The sequence below is a fragment of the Callorhinus ursinus genome, unplaced genomic scaffold, assembly GCF_003265705.2.
Source record: "Callorhinus ursinus isolate GAN/ISIS: 27379988/994484 unplaced genomic scaffold, GSC_fseal_2.0 scaffold68, whole genome shotgun sequence".
In the NCBI taxonomy this organism is placed as follows: Eukaryota; Metazoa; Chordata; class Mammalia; order Carnivora; family Otariidae; genus Callorhinus; species Callorhinus ursinus.
The window spans coordinates 770,165-788,156 of NW_027397130.1; the positions used below are offsets into that span (position 1 = coordinate 770,165).

At 59.2% G+C, this 17,992-nt stretch overlaps 2 protein-coding genes across 2 annotated transcripts in view; both read left to right on the forward strand.

The window, feature by feature from the left end:
- The window catches only part of SECTM1 (secreted and transmembrane 1), a 20,503-nt gene extending 7,747 nt beyond the window's left edge, over positions 1-12,756 (forward strand). Inside the window, exons 5-10 of the mRNA XM_073885963.1 lie at positions 7,704-7,850; positions 10,275-10,376; positions 10,737-11,048; positions 11,851-11,907; positions 12,121-12,284; positions 12,598-12,756. Of these exons, the coding sequence (XP_073742064.1) occupies positions 7,704-7,850; positions 10,275-10,376; positions 10,737-11,048; positions 11,851-11,907; positions 12,121-12,284; positions 12,598-12,612 (797 nt within the window). The 3' untranslated portion in view covers positions 12,613-12,756. The remainder of the gene's footprint in view (positions 1-7,703; positions 7,851-10,274; positions 10,377-10,736; positions 11,049-11,850; positions 11,908-12,120; positions 12,285-12,597) is intronic.
- Positions 12,757-14,114: 1,358 nt separating this feature from the next.
- On the forward strand, positions 14,115-17,587 carry CD7 (CD7 molecule). The gene is made up of 4 exons (XM_025859799.2): positions 14,115-14,284; positions 15,658-15,972; positions 16,214-16,344; positions 17,102-17,587. The coding sequence occupies exons 1-4, from the start codon at positions 14,209-14,211 to the stop codon at positions 17,207-17,209; spliced, it is 630 nt and encodes a 209-aa protein (XP_025715584.1). The 5' UTR covers positions 14,115-14,208; the 3' UTR covers positions 17,210-17,587.
- Positions 17,588-17,992: the final 405 nt, after the last annotated feature.

The following is a 17,992-nucleotide window of genomic DNA, read 5'->3' on the forward strand; positions in this document are numbered from 1 at the left end:
TGGTCCAGATCCTCCATCTCTAACTCTAGTCCAGATCCCCATCTCTAACTCTAGTCCAGATCCCTCATCTCTAACTCTAGTTCCAGATCCTCCATCTCTAGTCTGGATCCTCCATCTCTGGTCCAGATCCCCCATCTCTTGTCCAGTTCTTTTTGTTTTTAACTTTTTTTTTTAATAGTCTCCACACCCAGTGTGGGGCTTGAACTCACGGCCCTGAGATCGAGTTGCATGCTCTACTGACTTCCACCCAGTGCCACAGGGACTGTGATGGAGGATGTGACACCACCCCAAGGCGGACACAGTTTAGAGGGGAAAAGGGGAGCAACTCAGTTATCCCCTTATCCTAAGTCTGGAACCAGGGGATTTCACAAAGAGGCAGGACCTCTCCCAACACAAGGAGAGTGTGAAGAGTGACCCACAGATGCCTGTGAGTGAGGGGAGGGCCATCCAGAGCCTGGGAGGAAGGTTTCGGTGGGGGAGGACTTTGGGCAGTGGGAAGAGAAGGCTGGAGTCCCAGCCAGTGCCCATCTTGGAGCCCGTGCCCTCAGTGAGCACAAACTCTAGCCTCCCTTGGAGGACATGGCGGAAGACGAGACAGATCCAGGGACCACGGGAGGGTGCCGGTGGTGGTAGGGAGTCCATGACACTTCCTGGCTTGTCTTGTAGCCAGTTCATTGCACAGTAGAAAAACGTATAAATAGCACATCTAACGATCACTACAGATGTGTATTTCTTAAGGTGAGGCCAGAGTAGATAATAAGATTTTAAAAATTAGTCAATGTAAAATAATTGTTAGGATTGGGGGATACATGGTGTTTTAGAAACTGCAGAGGCTGGGAGCGGGTGGGGCGGGGAGGCTGATGAGGCCTGGAAGGCTGGCGGGGCCGGCCCCGGCTGGTATGCTTCCCTCAGCAGGCAGACGAAATACCTGGGAGCAGAGGGTGACCGGGCCAGGACTGCCTGGGGCTCGGGGCACCCTGCACCCCATCTCCTCCAGGGGCCGTGCCCTGGTTGCAGAAGGTCAGCATCTCCCACACCCAGCTGCCTCAGGTGACAGAGCGAGGCTGCCTGCTTTTCACTTTCCTTTTGCTCGTCAACACACACACACCCTCTCAAAGTCCAGGGAGGGCAGGTCACCTTCGCTGAGGTGACCAACTCTCCATGTCGCCTGGTCCAAGTGAGGACCAGAAGGGAGACCCTGGGCAGGGAGGCCGCTCAGGTCCACAGAGACTGATCACCTGCTGCATGCAGAGCATGTCTGCGGGCCTGAGGGGATCACAGAGAGGGTGCGTGTGCTCACGTGCGCCTGTGTGTGTTGGGGGGGGTGCGGCTGTGTCTCAGGGGGCCGGGGAGCCTGCGTGGGATCACAGAAGACCCCACAGAGACGGCCCTGGCTCTGCGTGGAGTGAGGCCCTGGTGCAGGATTGTGAAACAGCCCGTTCATTTGTTTATTCTCAGTCAACATCCCCACAGTTTACTTGGAACTCGAAACATGCCCCTAAGTTTACTGAGAAGGATAAATATCCGGCAATGGTCAGGACAATGGCGTGATGAGGGAGGTTTTGAGGGGAAGGGCCTCGTTCCGAGTACTGCAGACCCGTGGGTATCTCCTGCCTTTCCTGCTAAGTCCTGAGGTCGCGCCTGACGCCTGGGGTGGAAATACACGCATGTCTGGACGGAGGGCGCAGAGGCACGTCCGCTGGGCATTCAGTGCACACCAGGCCACCAACGGGAGACTCACTCAGTGCCCAGGACGAGGGGCTGGCCGCCCCGGTGGCCGTCTGCTTCTGGCTCCCGTGTGAATCCTGCCCGCTGCGCTGGGGACTCCTGCCCGCTAGCTCGGGTGTGCCTTCGCCTATCCGAGCAGGGCTGGAGCCTGGGTCAGCCGGCCTCCCCTGGAGTGTGCTCTCTCACCTCCAGCCAGAGGAGAGCTTGGCCTGCCTCCTTCCACCCCCAAGACGGGGGGACCCCGACCCACGTTGGAGCGCCAGGGAAGCACACCCGAGGCTGTGCTGAGGTTGGCCCGGGGCAGCAGAGAACAGACAGGTGCACCGAGGACCAAGAGGGGACCACCGGGGGGATGCCCTGGCCCCCATCACAGGAGGCGGACACTGGGAAGCTCAGGGAAGACTTGAGGCCACTGCAAAGGCCCCTGCAGACTGTTCTCGAAGCCGGAGACCAGAAACACCACGGCGCCTGCCTAGGGCCTCCTCTACGGCCCGGCCGGAGGCGAGACGCCAGAGACCGGGCTGGTGCTCGGCCCGCACCGTGACCCGCGGCTCCGTGGTAGCCCTGCGCACAGCCCGGCTTGGGGGTAGGGCAGTGCCCGCGCAGATCTCTCCCTCAGGCTGACGCGGAGGGCTCTGGCCACCGGCCTGGGAGAGGCCACTGGGATCAGCAAGGGTGCCTGTGGGCCACTGGGCACCGCTTTGAGAGGATTTGTGTAAGGGGGGTGAGAGAAAGGAAGAAAAAATGTGTGTCTTCCAATTCAAGAGAAGTTATTTTTAATAATGCTTGGGGAAAACTGAGCAAATCTTACCTGAGGGGCCAGGAAAAGCCCCAGCACAGGGAGTTTTGATTCCTCTTTCTAGAACCTTCCATCCACGTAAGCAGCATTTAATGAACTGTTTGTGCCTGATCTTGGCGATTGCTGACAGGCATCGACACCAACAAGGATGCCACTGGATCGCATCCAGCTGTGAAATCTCTGCGTCTTTCATGTTATTCAGAGCAGATTCATTCGGGCGGGATCCGGGCAGCCGCCCCTCTCCAGTCATCAGGAAATTCTGGTTCTAAGAAGAAAATTGATTTCAGTTATGTTAAAACATTCTCATGGAGAAACAAACCTGTAAAGAAAGATAAACAGAGCAGAGGAGAGAACCTGCCTTCCCAGGGTGAACACAGCTGACAAAGCGACTGGAAACTTTGGGGTTGGCAGCGTCCTGGGCGAGTCGCCCACGGGCAGAGAGGTGGAATGGAGGGGATGGTGTGTGCCACTCTCGGGATGCCTTGGGCACAGCCCACTTTCTTGGAAGAAAGCAGCGTTGGACCCTGTCACGCGACCCTTGCAAAATGGCTTTGAGGTGATTCATGATTCGAATGTGGAAATCCAGTTTGGCAGTCCGTGGATTCCCCACGGACTGGGAGGCTTCTGCAAAAGGGCACCTCAAACAACAAACAAATAACACTTAAACGAAACCTTGAAGCTTTCAAGGACAACACAGGATGACATAAACACGTAGGGTCTTGTTATTCCAGAAACGATCCAAGGAGAAATGACGGAGTAGGCGCACGTTTGCCTTGAGGATAACAGTTTGTTTCTGTAAAACCTAAGTCTCACAAACCCATAAGGGGAAGACGGACAACCCGAGAAAAGTAGGCGGAGTTTGCAAAGGCCGCGGCAACATGGACACCCAAAGGGCGGGGGGCCAGGGTGAGATGGACGTCCCGAGGCACCAGGCCCTGTCAGGGCCACAGAGACAGGCCTGGGGGGAGGGCGGCGCTGGGGGGCGGCCCTCACCAGGGTGCGGGCCCCGGGGAGTGGGGCTTTAGGCCTCCCCCAAAGGGCACAGCAAGGTGAGACCCAGATGCGGAGTAAGGTAACCCGACCCTAAAGGCTCCCTCCACGCCCGGGGCTTGCGCGTGATTGTCTGGGTCCAGAGAAAGCTGGAGTCACTGGGTCACTGGGTGCTGCAGGCTCAGGGGCAGGGGGTCGTGTGCGCGTCCTCGGCGGCCGTGACAAAGGACCACAACCTGGGGGTTCAAAACAACAGATGTTTGTTTTCTTTTACTTTTTTAAAAGATTTTACTTATTTATTTGACAGAGAGATAGAGAGAGAGAGAGCACAAGTAGGCAGAGAGGCAGGCAGAGGGAGAGGGAGAAGCAGGCTTCCCGCGGAGCAGGGAGCCCGACGCGGGGCTCGATCCCGGGACCCTGGGATCACGGCCTGAGCTGAAGGCAGACGCTTAACCGACTGAGCCACCCAGGCGCCCAGATGTTTGTTTTCTCACAGTGGTGGAGACCAGGAGCCCCAAATCAAGGTGTGGGCGGGGCCGCGCGCCCTCCAAGGCTCTAAGAGAGGACCCTTGTGTCTTCCAGCTTCTGGTGGCCAGTCTCTGTCCCCGTGGTCTGGCGGCGTTCTCCCGGTGTGTCTCTGTCTCTGTCCAGATTTCCCTCTTCCTCTAAGGACACTAGTCATGTTGGAGTCAGAGCCCACCCTACTCCCATGCGATCTTGTCCTAGTAATTAGGGATGCAAAGACCCTCTCTCCAAACAAGGTCCCGTTTGCGGGCTGTGGGCGGGCGTGTCTTCTGGGGGCCGCCATTCACCCCATACACACGGTATGGAGGGAGAGGGAGGGAGGGTTGGGGCGGGGTGTCTGTGATAAGGGTCTCCTCAAACAGGCTTCCTGTCTGGGCACAGGGAGACCCGTGAGAGCCGGGCGCAGAGCGGCCGCAGCTTCTGCGGGGGAGGGCGTCCTTCCGGCGGTTCTTCCTTCTTCAGCTTCTCTCTGTTGCTTTTCCAAGTGTGATGCACGTATACTGAGAAGAAAAACGGTCCTTCTTGCCTTACGTTCGAACTACAAACAAGTTTAGAAAAATCAAGCAAAGGGGTGCCTGAGGGGCTCAGTCGGTGGAGCATCTGACCCTTGATCTCAGCTGAGGTCTTAAACTCAGGGTCATGAGTTCAAGCCCCATGTTGGGCTCCACACTGGGCGTAGAGCCTACTTCAGAAAAATAAAAGGGGGAAGAAAAGTCAAGCAAAGGAAGTGCGGAGACAGCAGCACCAGCCCCCACCCCAGGCCCTCCTGGAATGCGGCCACGCCTGGTGAGGCATGTGTGACTCAGCTCCCGGGTGAGTTACACCCCATTGTCCTGGGGCTGGGCCTGGCAAGGTTGCAAAGGGAGGCCCATCTACCAGAAACAGCCCCTGTAGCCTGTTACACCACCAGACACTACTGAATCAGGGGCGCCTGGGGGGCTTAGTCAGTTTAGCGACTGACCCTTGGTTTCGGCCCAGGTCATGACCTCGGGGTCGTGGGATCGAGCCCTGAATGTGGCTCCACGCTCAGCACAGAGTCTGCTTCTATCTCTCTCTCCTTCTCCCTCTGCCCCTCCCCCTGCTCATGCGCTCTCTCTCTCTCTCTCTTTCTCAAATAAATAAAATCTTTTATTTTTTTATTATTTTTTTAAGATTTTATTTATTTATCTGACAGAGAGACAGCTAGAGAGGGAACACAAGCAGGGGGAGTGGGAGAGGGAGAAGCAGGCTTCCCGCGGAGCAGGGAGCCCGATGCGGGGCTCGATCCCGGGACCCTGGGATCACGACCTGAGCCGAAGGCAGACGCTTAATGGCTGAGCCACCCAGGCGCCCCATAAATAAAATCTTTTAAAAAAAAGAAAAGAAAAGAAACTGCTGAATCAAGCTTCTCTGGGTTTTAGGAATGAACAGAGGGGCAAAAGCAATGGAAAGCCAGGGAGTGATTCCCCGGAGGCTTGGGAAGGGGTGTGCCCCGGGTGCATGTCAGGGTCCAGGTCAGAGCTTGGCATGAGCCTCCTGGGCCCCGATCGCTGGCCTGGCCTGCACCAGGGGTAAGAAAGGCACCCGAGGACCGCAGTGAGCAGCTCTGGGCACTGTTACATTCAACGGATATCCATCCATGGATGGACAGCTGCCTGGCGGGTTGTGTAGCAGCTTCTTCTAACTTGTGAAATTTAGGAACACAGTTACTAGAACATTCCTAAGATGCCAGGCACATACAGCACATTGGCCAAAACCCTTGGTCGCAGGGACTCAGGGTCAGTGTCCTTGGGAGAAGGGCACATACGCACACAGGGGCCACTCAGCTCAGCACAGGTCCTCGCCCCCTGGGAGCCCAGAGCACCAGGACACCTGCGGGCACACCACACCCTGTATGCAACCCACCCCAGGATCCCAGAGCCCTGTGTGGATTGAGAGAGAAGGAAAGCCTCCATCCATCAGCCTGGCTGTCTGTCAGTCTATCCCTCCTTATCTGTCTCTGGGGAGGACAAGCCAGCTTGGGCCAGGCCTGGGCCTGTGCACCCAGCCTGTGCCCGGGTCCCCTCCCCCCACCCCCCGAGTGTGGCCGCCCACCCAGAGCCCCTGGGGCTGTGCCATTCAGGAAGCCAGGAGCGCAGGAGGTGGTTTGCATTTAACATTCTTGAAACTCTCTTCCCATCCCAAATTAGATGTTTCTTTCAAAAGCTGGATCTAGCCATTTTCCTTTCATGGTGAGGTTGTGCGGAGCAAGGTAGGCCTTCTCTCGCTGCTCCAAGGCCCCCAGATCAGTGGGTTTTCACATAAGACCCCACCGGGAAACCCACCAGGAACCCCTGGGTTGGCTGATGGGGTCAAGATGGGAGGACAGGCCCGCCTGCTCAGGCCCCCAGGGATCTTGGGGAGCTCGACACAGCAGCACAGAATGGGGGTGCTCTGTGGCCCTGGTGGGGCTGGGGTCATTCCTGCCGGCGCGACTCCCCTTACTGGGGTCAGGACTGGGCCTGGTCACCGGTGGCCCCAAGTGCCTGGAGGCCATTAAGTCCAAAGTTCCTTGTGCTGCTGGCCCTGGTGCCCCATTCTCCCCAAACAGCTGAATTCAAAACCAAAGGGTCCCGACCGTATGACATTCTGGAAAAGGCAGAACTATGGAGACACCAGGAAGACCAGGGGTTGCCGGGTGTCGGGGGAAGGGGGTGAGCAGGGGGAGCACAGGGTTTTGGGACAGCTCTGTGGGGGACATAATGATGGATGCGAGTCATTATGCATTTGTCCAAACTCCCCTTGCGTTCGACACACGAGTGAGCCGTGAAGTATGAGAAGTAGGGACTTCAGGCAATGACCGCGTGTCCACAGATTGTGATGTGTGAGCCACGACAGTGCTCACACATGCCGACTCTGCACTTTCTGCCCAATTTTTCTGTAAATCTAAAACTGCTCAAAGACAAAACAAAAAGTCTGTTATTATTTTTCAATCAAAAGGTCAACCAATGGTCTGGCAAGCAATTTTAAAATACTTTTAAATAGGGGCGCCTGGCCGGCTCAGTCGGCGGAACGCGGGACTCTTGGTCTCGGGGTTGTGAGTTCGAGCGCCACACTGGGTGCAGAGTTGATTTAAAAATAAAATCTTAAAAATGAATATATAAAATAAGATACCCAGAAAAAATGTCACATTTAATGGAGGCCAAGAGGGTCTCGGAAGCCCGCAGTGGGTGCTCGCGTGGGAGGAGACGGAAGGCCCGCTGTGTGAGTCCCCCAGGAGAGGGCTCCTTTTGTTGACAAGAGCGTGTCCCCTGAGGGGGTCCCAAAAGGCAGCAGGGGCCCCCCAGCCGAGGAAAGTACGAGGGCGGGGAGGTCTGGGGATGGTGTCAGATCCCAAGTGGGCAGGACCCGTGTCCACGGGAGCACAATTCGGGCCAGTTTTGCACATTTTGTTACGATCCTGATGCTGTCAGCAGGTCTCTCTCCCAGTGGCTTCCCTCCTGGCTTGTCCGTGCTTCTTGTCTGTCGTCAGCGGCCAGCACCGTGCACGTTTTAAAGGTACAGAGAAGGTGCAGGAGAAGAGGCGGGGCGGGGGCTCTGGCATCCGGGCACCGCTGGTCAGGGAGGAGCTCAGGACTGCTGCCCGCCCCTGGCCAGGCTGCAGCCTGGGAGACCTCTGACCCTGCGGCTTTCCTTCCTCCAGAGAGGGTCCCAAGAGCCAATGAAGAGGACGCGGGACCCCTGAGGCCTCCTGTCCCGCTGGCCATGCTCACCTTGACATTCCCCCTCTCGGTGCCCCAGATGCTCTGGACCATCCTCCTGACCGCCTCCCTGAGTGCTCAGAATGGAAGTAAGTCTCCGGATCCCACCCTGTCTGCTGGGGGGCCCAGCGAGGGGGTGGGGGAGGGCGAGGCAGGGGTGGGAGGAGCAGATTCACATCAGGCCCAGGCGGTGTCCATGGCCCTGGGGAGAGGGGCTGGCCCAGCACCCCTGGGCCGTGATGGGATGAGCCAAGTTCCGCCATGGATGGCAGACGGGGATACCCGCTCCAGCACCCAGTGATGACCGTCAGAACATGGGGGTGGCCAAGAGCGTGTCCAGGTTCCAAGGGAAAGAGGGTCCTGGCCAGTCAGTGACAAGTGCTGCGGCCGGAGGAGGGGCAGCAGGACCAGCCTGAGGGTTCGTCTCCGCTCTGGTCCCGGATCCCTCCTTGGGCCAGCAGCTCCCGTATCCCCTGGGAGCTTGTTAGAAATGCAGGCTCTCGGGACACGCTCGGCCCTGCAGAATCAGGACCAGTCCACGCACACGGCTCCAGGTCAGGGCAGTGCAGTGGAACCACCTGAGGGGCTCCTCAAACGTGCCGGTCCCCAGGCGCACTCCAAACCGGTGGAAGAGAATCACAGGCAGAGGGAGCTTCTGTAACTACTCCAGCAGTTCCCCGGTGCGGTCAGGGTGGGGCACCCCCGGGCCGGATCCCAGCACATCTGGGCAGGAAACCCGTGAGCCGCAGAGGCCCCTCGTCCTGGAGCCCTGCCCCCGGGGAATTGGACAGATGAGGGCAAGTCCTGCCCGGCCCTCCGGTGTTCCAGCCCTCTGCCGGGCTCTGACAGCCCCGAGTCAGCCTCCCACGTGGGCGTGATGACAGCTCCTGCAACCAGGGTGGAGGGCTCTGTCCCGGCCTGGGGTCCCCCACCCAGCGGCCCCTCTATAGATGGAGTGGGGTTGCTTTAGAGTTGTTTGAATTTTTATGACAGGTGTGTGTTTATGTAGCACTTTGACAATTTTGTAAAGATGCAGAGAAGGCATTTTATTTTTTTTATTTAAATTCAATTAGTTAATATATACTGTATTATTGGTTTCAGAGGTAGAGGTCCGGGATTCATCAGTCTCATATCACACCCGGTGCTCATCACATCACGTGCCCTCCTCAGCCAGTGACCCTATGCCCCCTCCGCTCCCCGCCAGCCACCCTCAGTCTGCCTCCTGTGCTTGAGAGTCTCTTATGGTGTGTCTCCCTCTCTGGTTTCATCGTGTTTTATTTTTTCCTCTCTTCCCCTATGTTCCTGTTTTGATTCTTAAATTTCACATATGAGTGAGATCATATGATTGTCTTTCTCTGACTGACTTACTTCACTCAGCATAATGCCTTCCGGTTCCATCCACATCATTGCAAATGGCAAGATTTCATTCTCTCTGATGGCTGCATAGTATTCCATTGTCTACACAGACCACCTCGGCAGAGAAGCCATTTTATTTTACTTTATTTTTATTTTTTTAAGATTTTTATTTATTCATTTCAGACACAGAGATACAGAGAGAGAGAGAGAGAGAGAGAGAGCATGAGCAGGGGGGAGAGGCAGAGGGAGAGGGAGAAGCGGGCTCCGCGCCGAGCCAGGAGCCCGATGTGGGGCTCGATCCCAGGACCCCGGGATCATGACCAGAGCCGAAGGCAGACGCCTAACGACTGAGCCACCCAGGCGCCCCAAGAAGGCATTTTAAAACCCCTCCTCAGAACAAACACTCCAGTGGCTGAGGGGGACAGTGGGGGGACTCGGGTCAAGTTCCTGCCATGGACAGGCATGTGGAGGTCTTCCGTCCTTGGGGCCTTGACCGGCCCCGCTGTAGCCCCGTTCTGGAACACGGGGAGTTTCCTGCTGGCTCCCACAGCCTCCCTGAATCGAGCTCTCTCTCCACTCTGCTGCCCGCCGACCCGTGCCCGCTGGCTGAGCCGCCCTGGCTGGCTGCGCTCACAAGGTACAGGTTGTGACTTCGGCCTGGGAGGAGCCCACTGTGCCCCAACACTCCGGGTTTGCTAGGCCCGTGCCTGCCTTGCAGAACTTCCACCTCAACACGCCCTCTCTCCCATGGGCATCCAAGGCCCCTGGCACATGGTCACACATGGCACCTGCCACACAGTGTGGACTTGGTGAAATGTGGTAAACAGTGGGCTCACCCAGCACACAGTGTGCCCAGAGCTCGTGCCGCTGTCTGGCACCTGTCCACCTGTGTCCAGTGCCCGGTGGACACTGCTGCAGCAGGACAGGAGGATGGCTGGGCCGGCCAGCTCACATCGCGGGGGGCGCCGGCTGCCGTGTGCCGCGCTCCAGGGTCCCCGTCCGTCAGAGTTCGCCCAGATCATGCAGCGAGGCTGGCAACGGGTGAATTTGCTCCAGGACTCAGCCTCCCAAGATGGTGGGGCTGGTTCCACAGCCGCCAGGCGGGGCGGGGGTCCGTGCTCGTTGCCTCTGACCTTGGCGGTGTCGGTGTCCTGCAGGAGCCGGGGACCTTCCCTGCGGAGCCAGATGTGCACACCTGGCCCAGAACCCCGAGGACGGTGAGGCGGCTGCAGGCCTGGCCGAGACTCAGCAACACTCACGTGAGTGGGCAGAGCATGCACGTGCCTCCTTCTGCCCCAGAATCCACCTGCAAGGAAGGGGCTCTGGGGGAAGTGCCCAGGCACAGTGACAGGCCACACCAGCCGCACAGGGGGCGTCCATGCATGCGCACACACAACCTCCCCGCTTTTATTTCTGTGGTGTTTTCCCCCTTGAGGCACAGGTGCTGATTTGTCTGATCGATGTGTGTGTCCCCCACTGTGTTCTCCATCCCGAGCCGGGGCCGTGTGCCCCTGGGGACCTTGCCTTGTCACCGTCCCTCCCTTTGCCCCAGGGAGGGTGGTCAGTGAACGTCCTGAGGCCCAGCCATGACCTGTGTGTGACCTGTCCCCTGCACACAGAATGGGACAACCCCATCTGCACCGAAGGAGTGGTTTCTGTGTCCAGAGGGGAGCGTGCTGTGATGGCCTGCAACATCTCCAACCCCTTCCTCAGCGTGGCCATCTACCTGAGCTCCCATGGGAAGAGCTTCGAGCCTGTCTTCAGCATGCGGCCCCCAGGATGCTTCTGCCAGGGAGGGTGGCGGCTCCAGGTTCAGGGAAGCATGGCACAGCTGGTGATCGATGATGTGAGCCACACCCAGGCAGGGTGCTACAGGTGGTATCTGCAAGGTCTGCAGAGAAATATCAGAGTCACCACACTGAACGTTTCAGGTGAGGGGTGGCATCTTCATCCCCCACCCCACCCCGGGTGCTTTCCTATTTGGGAGGGGCGGTGGGGGGAGCAGTTCTCTTCCCCCCCCAGAAGTGCAGAAATGCTCAGGGCCCCTGGATGGGGCCCAGAGAGGGCAGGCCTGGGTTCCCACAAGGCAGAGTGAAACAAGACAGGCCTCCACTCCTCCAAGGACTTGTACCAGAAGGGGGCTCAGGCTGGGGGGCTGCCCTGTCCAGCGAGGAGGCTAGGCCCATGCACCTCTCTCCCGTTCCACCCCAAACCTCCTCCCACTCACTACCTCTGGGGTGGGATTCCTCCCGCAATCCCAGTGCTCCCTGAGGCCCCTGCAGAGCTTGGTCTGCCCCTGAGGGTCCTGCCTTCCTGCCCTCACTCAGAAGCCCCATGATCCCTCGGTTTCTCCAGCCAGCCCCAAGCTGGCCCCGAGCTGGCCCTGCTGCCCCAGGCTTGCCCTGGACATTGTCCACCTGAAGAGCCCAGTGGTTCCCCCAGACCAGGGCCTCCCCTCCGACCAGTCCACACCCATCCCCCTACCGCCTGCCGACCCCTCAGGTGAGTAGTTCCTCACTTCCCCTCCATTTGGAGTAGTGCTCCCTGTCCCCGCACCCTCTCCAGGACACTGCTCAAACCCACAGGCACCACACCCCCCACCCAGTTCCTGAGCTGTGGGGTGGCTGAGAATGGTGCCCCCAGCCTGGCCAGGCCCGGGGAAGGGACCCAGCGAGCCCTCTGTGGACTCCTGGTACCCTGGTCTCATCTGACACCTGGTCTCACCTGCATCAGGGGCAGAGTCCCAAGACCTGAAGGTGGACGCCCGCTCTTCACACATCCCTGCAGTAGGTGCTTTTACCCGACACCCAGGTACCCCCAGGAAGCCCCCCTCAGGTCCCCCCAGGCTGTCCCCATCCTCCGTGCCAACACCCCTGTCCTTCCTGCACACTGCCCCCTGCCCCCTGCCCTTGGGGGTGATGTCTCCCTCAAGGGTGCGCTCAAGGCAGGCAGTGATTCCTCGTGAGTGAACAAATGATGTCCGCCCTCCCCCCCTCCCCACAGGCCCAGAGACACCATGCCCACCCAAGGCCAGAGACCAGTTCAGGGTGGCCCCTGTGGTCGTCAGCATCATTGCCGGCCTCATTTTCCTGGTGGTCATTGTGTTATCCTGCACCAGAGGCAGAGTTCCCCTGCCCTCCCCCTGCCGGAAGTGCTCAGGGCCCCAGGTATGAGGCCCTGCCCCTAGTCGGTGGGCTGGTGGGGGTGGGGGTCACCCCAGGCCCAGAGAGCACGCGCCCCTCCCTCGGGGGACTCCAGCTGGCTGTGGCAGGTGCCTCCCTCCCAGTCAGGCCCACTGGGTCCCCAGAGCACTCATTTGTCCCAGGACACCCTGGCACAGCACAGAGAGGCTGGGCTTCCTGCTCCTTCCAGGACACCTAGGACGTGTGGCCCGGTGGGTGTGTCTGCGTGAGTGTGAGCACACGCGGCCTGAGCGCACACAGATTCTAGCGCGGCTGTCATCCCTCCCTCCCTCCTCAGACGAGATGCCTCTGAGCTGGGAGATGGAGGGCCTAGGAGGAGAGTGATAAACAGGCCTGAAACCCAGAACCGACTCCAGGAGTCCTGCCCCACTCTGAGGCCACCAGCACCCGTACTCACCCCCCAGGAGTGGAGCCCGGTGTGTCCCACCTCCATCTGGTTGACAGATGCCCAGGAACCACGCCGCGGTGGCAGACAGAAGCAGGCCCCTGTCCCTGCCTGCTGGCACCGGAGACCTGCTCAGCCCTTCAGCCCGAGGAGCGAGCTCTCCGCCCACCCCGGGGGGCGGGGGGGCAGGGGGGAGGACGGGACTCAGGCTGGCAGCCGCTTCTCCTCCCCCCCCCCCCCCCCCCCCGCCACCCCCGACCTCCCCAGGGCTCCCCTCCCCCACCTGCCCGCCTGCCGGCCCTTCCCGTCCCAAACCTGCTTTGTCAGATGTCTTCATAACCACAACTGTGTAACTCCATGGAATGGATTCTTACGAGGGACACAGGCTTTTCCTAAAGTACACGTTCAGGGGATGCATGCGGGGCTCAGTCGGTTGAGCGTTGGACTCCTGATCTCAGCTCAGATCTTCATCTCAGGGTCATGAGTTCAAGTCCCACGTTGGGCTCCACGCTGGACGTGCAGCCTACTTAAAAAACAAATAATAAATAAACTACACGTTCAGTGCTCTGAAAACCCATAACCCGAATCCTAACGAAGAATAAAATAAATCAACCAAGAAATCATCAGATGACCTGAGAAATACACATTTTTTAAGTGGGGAAAAACATAAAAACCAAAAAAAGCTGCTTCCTGTCTTAAAGCACTAAAAAGGCAGAAGGCGTCGAACGATGCCGATGGGGAGGGGCGGTCCTCCCTCACCGCGCAAAGCGCCAGACTGGAGGCCCTACATGGTGCCTTGACTTCGGCCTAGGCCTACAGGGAAGTCCCGGGCCCGGGTCTCTGACTGTGTTCATTTCCTCCTTGCTGCTTGTATTTTCGAGGGTTTCTCTAAGGAGATTGAGTCCTGGGGCCTTTCAACGCCCTCCCTCCAGGCTCCGCCCCTGCTCCCTGCGGCCCCGCCCCTGCCTCCAGGGGCCCTCCCCGCCCTCCAGGCCCCCGCCCCCATAATGCCGGGGTCCCTGAACTGTAGGCCAGATTTCTGGGCATAAATCAGGTTCAGCAGAAAAATGACCCAGAGGACCCAGGGCATCTGGAGCCTGAACCCACCCCACCCAGGACTCCCCTGGCTTTCTCCTGGTCCTGCCCCCCACCTCGGGCCTGTGGAGACACAGCAGGAGTGGGGGACCGGGACAACTGGTCACCCATTGGGCACTCAGCAGGACAGTGTGGAGGGGGTGAGGACCGCCCCTCCCAGCCTGGCCCTCAGCACCGACCCTTGCCCGTGGCACCGCCTCCAGGAAGCCCTCCTGGAGTGCCTGAGTGCCTGGACCACCAGTCACCGCCTCCCGCCCTTGCATCGTTGCCTGGGGGTTTGGGGGCGGTGCCTGCGAACTGGTGGCACGCAAGTAAGTGCTGCAGACAGGAAGAGTTTCAGCCAGCCGTGAGAGGGGGCCCTGCTTTTCCCTTGTCGCTGCGTCTGTGGTGGGCAGGGTGGTGGTGAGCATGGCCCCAGAGCTCCCATGGCTCCCTGTGCACCTCATACTCGCCTGTATCCTGCTCAGGGCTCTGGCCACCCAAGGTAAGCCCTCCCCATGTCCCCACTGTGCTCCCCCAAAGTGGGCTCTGTGCCCCCACCTGGGGATGCTCCTTCCTGGGAAGGGGGTGGTCTGGGGATGCTGAGTGTGACCTCCCCACAAAGCAACCCCCCCCCCCCGCCCGTCAGTGACGTCTGGGTGCAGAATCACCATGGCTCTGGTCTTTTTCTTTACTTAAATGTCTGGAGATCCTCTTTTCAATAATTAGCGAGGTTCCCTTGGTTATGCGAGAATGTTGTCCTTTAGTTTGCTTTTTAAAACAGATACAGGGCGCCCGGGTGGCTCAGTTGGTTAAGCGACTGCCTTCGGCTCAGGTCATGATCCTGGAGTCCCGGGATCAAGTCCCACATCGGGCTCCCTGCTCGGCAGGGAGTCTGCTTCTCTCTCTGACCCTCTTCCCTCTCGTGCTCTCTATCTCTCATTCTCTCTCTCTCAAATAAATAAATAGAATCTTTAAAAAAAAAAGCAGATACATGTGCAAAGTTCTGCAATAAGATGGAAATATCAGTGCAGTGAGGTGGGGAGACTCAGCAGAAGAAGAAAAAAAAGAAGCTCCAGAATTTAGTTTGCTGAGAAGCTGATGTTTGGATTACATTAAGGAAGGTTCATGGGGACACTGGGGTGGCTCAGTGAGTTAAGCATCTGCCTTCGGCTCAGGTCACAGTCCCAGGGTCCTGGGATCAAGCCCCGCATCGGGCTCCCTGCTCAGTGGGGGGCCTGCTTCTCCCTCTGCCTGCCGCTCCCCCTGCTTGTGCTCCCTCTCTCTGACAAATAAAATAAAATACAAAATAAAATAATAATAAAGAAGGTTCATGTTTGCACCAGGCAGCTGGTCCAGCTGGGCCCCGGGTAGGCAGACAGGGACATTTCTGGGTGTCCCTCAGACAAGCATAGATGTGCCCACCGCACAGAGCCACCAGTTCTAGGTGCCTGGAAATGGTGAGGACCCTGAGGCAGCCAGCAATGGAAAGAGAGAAGGAGACAGCACAGCCCCTCCGGCTGTCTTGGGCACAGTCTGTTAAGAGAGGGAGAAGGTGTAGGGTGGGGAGAAGTGGTCAGAGCTGCCCAGCGAAGAACAAGCTGCTTTGGGAGGAAGAAGCTGCAGCCTGAACTCCCCCGGGGCCCCAGGGTGGGAAGGGTCACAGGCCGCTGGCCCCCCGCATGGCCCCATCAGCGTTCGCGTACGGCCCCTGGGGTGCGGGTGCCCAGGAGCAGCATCCAGTCAGATGCCTCACGGTGGTGACATGGCCAGACGGGGCTGTCCCAGGGCCCCTCTGTCCCTCCGCCATCCCCTGCAGAGAGGAGGGTCCCTGCCCCTCTGGCCAGGCTGTGGTCACAGCAGGGGTCCTTCCTGCAGAGGTGCGGCAGTTCCCCCCCTACACGATTGTCCCCGAGGGGGGCTCCATCAGCATCACCTGCTCCACGAGCGGGCCCCTGTCCGGGGTCTTCCTGGGGCAAAGGTGGCCGAAGCCCACCGGTGTGATTTACTATGAAGACAAGAAGCCGCCCACTGTAGATGAGCGCTTCCGAGGTCGCGTTGCCTTCTCCGGGCTGCAGCACAACCTGACCATCACCCTGAGCCACCTGCAGATGTCTGACACTGGAGCTTATGCCTGCCAGGCGGTCATGGATGACATGGTCTGGGGCCCTGACACCTTGGTGGTGGTGACAGGTAGGGAACGTGCCTACCCTGGGACCCGCTCCACCTACCTGCTGGGCAGGCAGCTCCACCTGCCCTTGTCTGCCCCAAAGTGTCCTCTACACTTGCTTGAGTTGTTCATTCCAGCTTGAGCCCACTGCCTCCAGGAAGCCCCCCGGATTGCCCATTCCCCCACTCCAGAGCCCCTCCATGAACCCCGAAGGCTCTCATGGAATCCACCACCTGCCACGTGCCTCTCCACTCCTCTTCACAGACAAAGTGTCCCAGGAAGCAGACACGTGCCAGAAGGCTCAGCTGATCTCTGCCTTCCCTGTGGTCCTGGCGATGAGCTGCTTCTTCCTTGGGCTGGGGATAGGGGCAGTGTGTGTGCTGAGGAAGAAACAGGTCAGTGTGGAGCCCCAGATCCCACCTGTGTCCCTATAAGCCAGCTCCTCTAAGAAAGCAGGGAGGGAAGGAGAGGGTTAAGCCCCAGAGAAACCCCAGGACCCACCCATCCCCTCATCAGGGCCCCTGGGAGTTGTGAGGGTTCGGATGGCAGGGTCCAAGGTGGGAGGGAAACCCAGGAACTGGAGCCATGAGCAGGGACGGGCATGAGCCCAGGGGGATGACAGACATTGAGGGGCGAGCAGAGGGTCCAGGGAGACGTTCAGAGAGCGGGGGAGGCCTGTGTGTGAGCCTGTGTGCGCGTCGTGTGCACATGTACGTGTGAGTCGTAGGTGTGCGGTTGGTGTGAGCAGGTGTGAACATGCGTGGGGGGGGTGACAGAGACAGGTGCCAGGAAGTGGTCAGCTCTGCCCCGGTCACTCACTTGCCTTTGCCCAGCTCCACACCCGCTTGAGACAGCCCACCCCCGCCCGGGTCCCTAGGGCAAGGTCCCTTTCATACTTCACCTCCCTGCCGCTGCCCCCCAGGCTCTGTTCCCATGCCCATCCTACCCCCCCACCCACCCGCAGCCTGGGGCAGCTTGGGAAACCTCGGGGCTGCCCAAGGCCGCTTGTGAACTGACTTCATGCGGGCCCTGAGGCCCAGCCGCATTTCAAGTGTGGAATCAAAAAGCTTCCTAAGGGGGTATGCATTGAAGAAAGAGGGTGCCCCAGAACGAGCTGGGCCCTGTACAAAGAGGACAGGCTTTATCTTTCAGGTCAAGAAACTGTGCTGCGTGGAGGATAAGAGCTCAGCATGTATAGTGTACGAGGACATGTCCTATAAAGGCCCAAACAGGATGTCCACCCCCAACGAGTACCAGTGAGCCCGGCAGGGCCCCCCCAGGCCTCCCTCTGCCCACGCGCAGCTCAAAGAGGACCGCCTGACCCAGTGAGGTCACACAGGCGGCTCCCTGCGGTCATCAGGCTCCTGGTGTCCCGGCACCTCCTCCAGGAAGCCTTCCTTGCCCACCTCCTGCCTTCCAGGCTGCCCTCCCTGGGCCCACCAGGGAGGAAGTTTCTGTGTCCGGATGCTTGCTGCCCTTCCCCTCACACAGCAGGAGGGGCTTCTCTCTGGATGGACTCATGGAGGGCACCAGGGACCTGCCACTGGGACCCAGGGCCTGGTGGAGGGACAAGAGGGAGGGGGGGAAGCCCAGTCCCTAACCCAGGCTTGCCAGAAATAAAGTGCTTCTCTTCTCCCCTTTCCGACTCCAGCATCTATTTCTCAGCCAGCTCAGAGCCAAGGAGGGAGAGGGCTTGACTGACCCCCCTCCCCAAATATCTTCCAGGACTTCTGCAGCTGGTGTGATTACGTGTAGGACCACCGAGGAGGGGGAGGAGCAAGGGGGCACCTCAGCACTCCAGGCCCCTGGGTGGGCTGCAGAAGGGGCAAATCAACCAGAGTTCGCACCCACCTCCCCCCCCCCCCCCCCCCCCCCCCCGCCCTGGTGCGCACACTAGCATGCACACATAACACTCTCTCTCTCAAATGAATAAGTAAATAGGGACACCTGGGTGCCTCAGGTGGTTGAGTGACCCACTGTTGATGTGGGCTCAGGTCATGGTCTCTGGGGCATGGGGGCGTGGGACCAAGCCCCACCTCAGGC